The sequence below is a fragment of the Galeopterus variegatus genome, unplaced genomic scaffold, assembly GCF_000696425.1.
Source record: "Galeopterus variegatus unplaced genomic scaffold, G_variegatus-3.0.2 Scaffold4981, whole genome shotgun sequence".
NCBI classification, from domain to species: domain Eukaryota; kingdom Metazoa; phylum Chordata; class Mammalia; order Dermoptera; family Cynocephalidae; genus Galeopterus; species Galeopterus variegatus.
The window spans coordinates 97,239-98,996 of NW_007731092.1; the positions used below are offsets into that span (position 1 = coordinate 97,239).

A 1,758-nucleotide genomic window follows, 5' to 3' on the forward strand; every position below is an offset into this window, starting at 1 on the left:
TTTTTTTTTCCTTTTTGTCTTTTTTTTACTGACCGGTAACGGGATCGCAACCCTTGGTGTCGCGCCCGTACCGGGGACCGGCAATGGGATCGCAACCCTCGGTGTTGCGCCCGCTCCGCGCTCAGCCAGTGAGCGGGAACCGGTCTCCACATGGGATCCGAACCCTCAGCGGGAGCGCCGCCGCGCTCCCAAGCGGCGCACTCTCCAGTGCGCCACCGGGCCGGCTCTCAAATAATTTTTTTAAAGAGACAATCTTTAATAAATGACACTATTTTATTAATAAATAATAGCTCCAAAAGACTTCTGTGGGGAAAAAAAAATCACATGGTCTATAATTCTTTATAACCATTTAGACAATAGGCAATAACCATTTAGAGCAACCCACCGATTTTGACATGTCATTCATGAGAGGGACAATCAATACAATGATGTTGTTGTGGAAGTTAAAATGAGGTAGTGCCACCAACAGTTCACACAGGCTCTTCACAGCCACTTCTGCCAGTCCTTTGTATGCCTTTAAGGAAACTACATTACTTTTCTTCAGCTTTCTTTGCTTCCAGTCTAATCGAAAGATAACTGTAGTTACTTTTTTCACAAGTCAAAACTTGAACTATTAGATTTCTTTAACAATAAATGTATATCTTACCACAATAAAAAAAAAAAAAACCTAGATAAAAAAAGGAGACTTCATGATGGTTCAATCCACTCAGAAAAGGTCTACATGATCTAATATGGAAGCTACTAGACATATGTGGATGGCAACTGAGCNAAAAAAAAATTTTTTTTAAATAAGCAAGCATGTATGTCTGTATCTGCATAGAAAAACATCTAGAAAATACATACTACATAGAAAATACATACTACATTGTTAACAGTGCTTACATTTAAGAAGTTTGAGTACTTTTACTTTATACACTTCTATAAAGAAGTTCTTCATAACAACTTAAAATTAACTTTGTAATTTAAAAACACATAAAATGCAAAGTAAGAAAAGAAAGGCTTACCTCTGGCCTAACCTCGTAATTTCTGCCTTTCACAAAACCAGAAATCACTTTAATTACACCAAGAGAAGCTTGGCCTAATTTATCTTGTTTAAAGAGTTTCTTTACTGCCTCACAACACATTTCGGATATCTGAAAAACAAAATGTTACACTAAACCAGTGTTTCCCAAACTCAGTACTACTGACATTTGGGCCAGTTAATTCTTTGTCATGGCAGGGGGCTGTCCTGTGCATTGCAGGAAGTTTAAATGCCTCCCTGGCCTTTACCCACTAGATGCCATCCCCTATCAATACAGTTGTGACAATCAAAAACATCTGCAGACATTGACTAATGTTCTCTGGAGAGCCAAATTGATTCCTACTGAGAACCATGGCACTAAACTTATGTTCAAATAATTTTTTTTTNGTCCATCAAGCAGGTGCTATAGATGCATATAATGTAATACTATGGCAGACATTGGAAAGAACAAGACAGCCCAGTACATAAATTCACAATATATAAAATGAAAATAAAAAGAATTCTAGAACAGTTTTCACAGTATTAGCCCATTTTTAATTTTAAAATATAAGAAAGCAAAAGATACAACAATCACAATAATACGCTGAACTTTCAAAAGGAGAGAACAGAGCTGAAGTTACCAGAGGTGGGAAAGGTGGAGGAAGGGTAAGATAGGAACTGGTAAAAGGCCACGAAAACCAATTACATTGTATAATGTTGACTATACTAATTATCCTCATTTGAGCATTAAAAAAAAA

At 37.1% G+C, this 1,758-nt stretch overlaps 1 protein-coding gene across 1 annotated transcript in view; it reads right to left on the minus strand.

Annotated features, from left to right (window-relative positions):
* The window catches only part of NOC3L (nucleolar complex associated 3 homolog (S. cerevisiae)), a 36,465-nt gene that overhangs the window by 20,575 nt on the left and 14,132 nt on the right, over positions 1-1,758 (minus strand). The window contains 1 exon segment of the mRNA XM_008588708.1: positions 386-561. Coding sequence (XP_008586930.1) covers positions 386-561 — 176 coding nt within the window.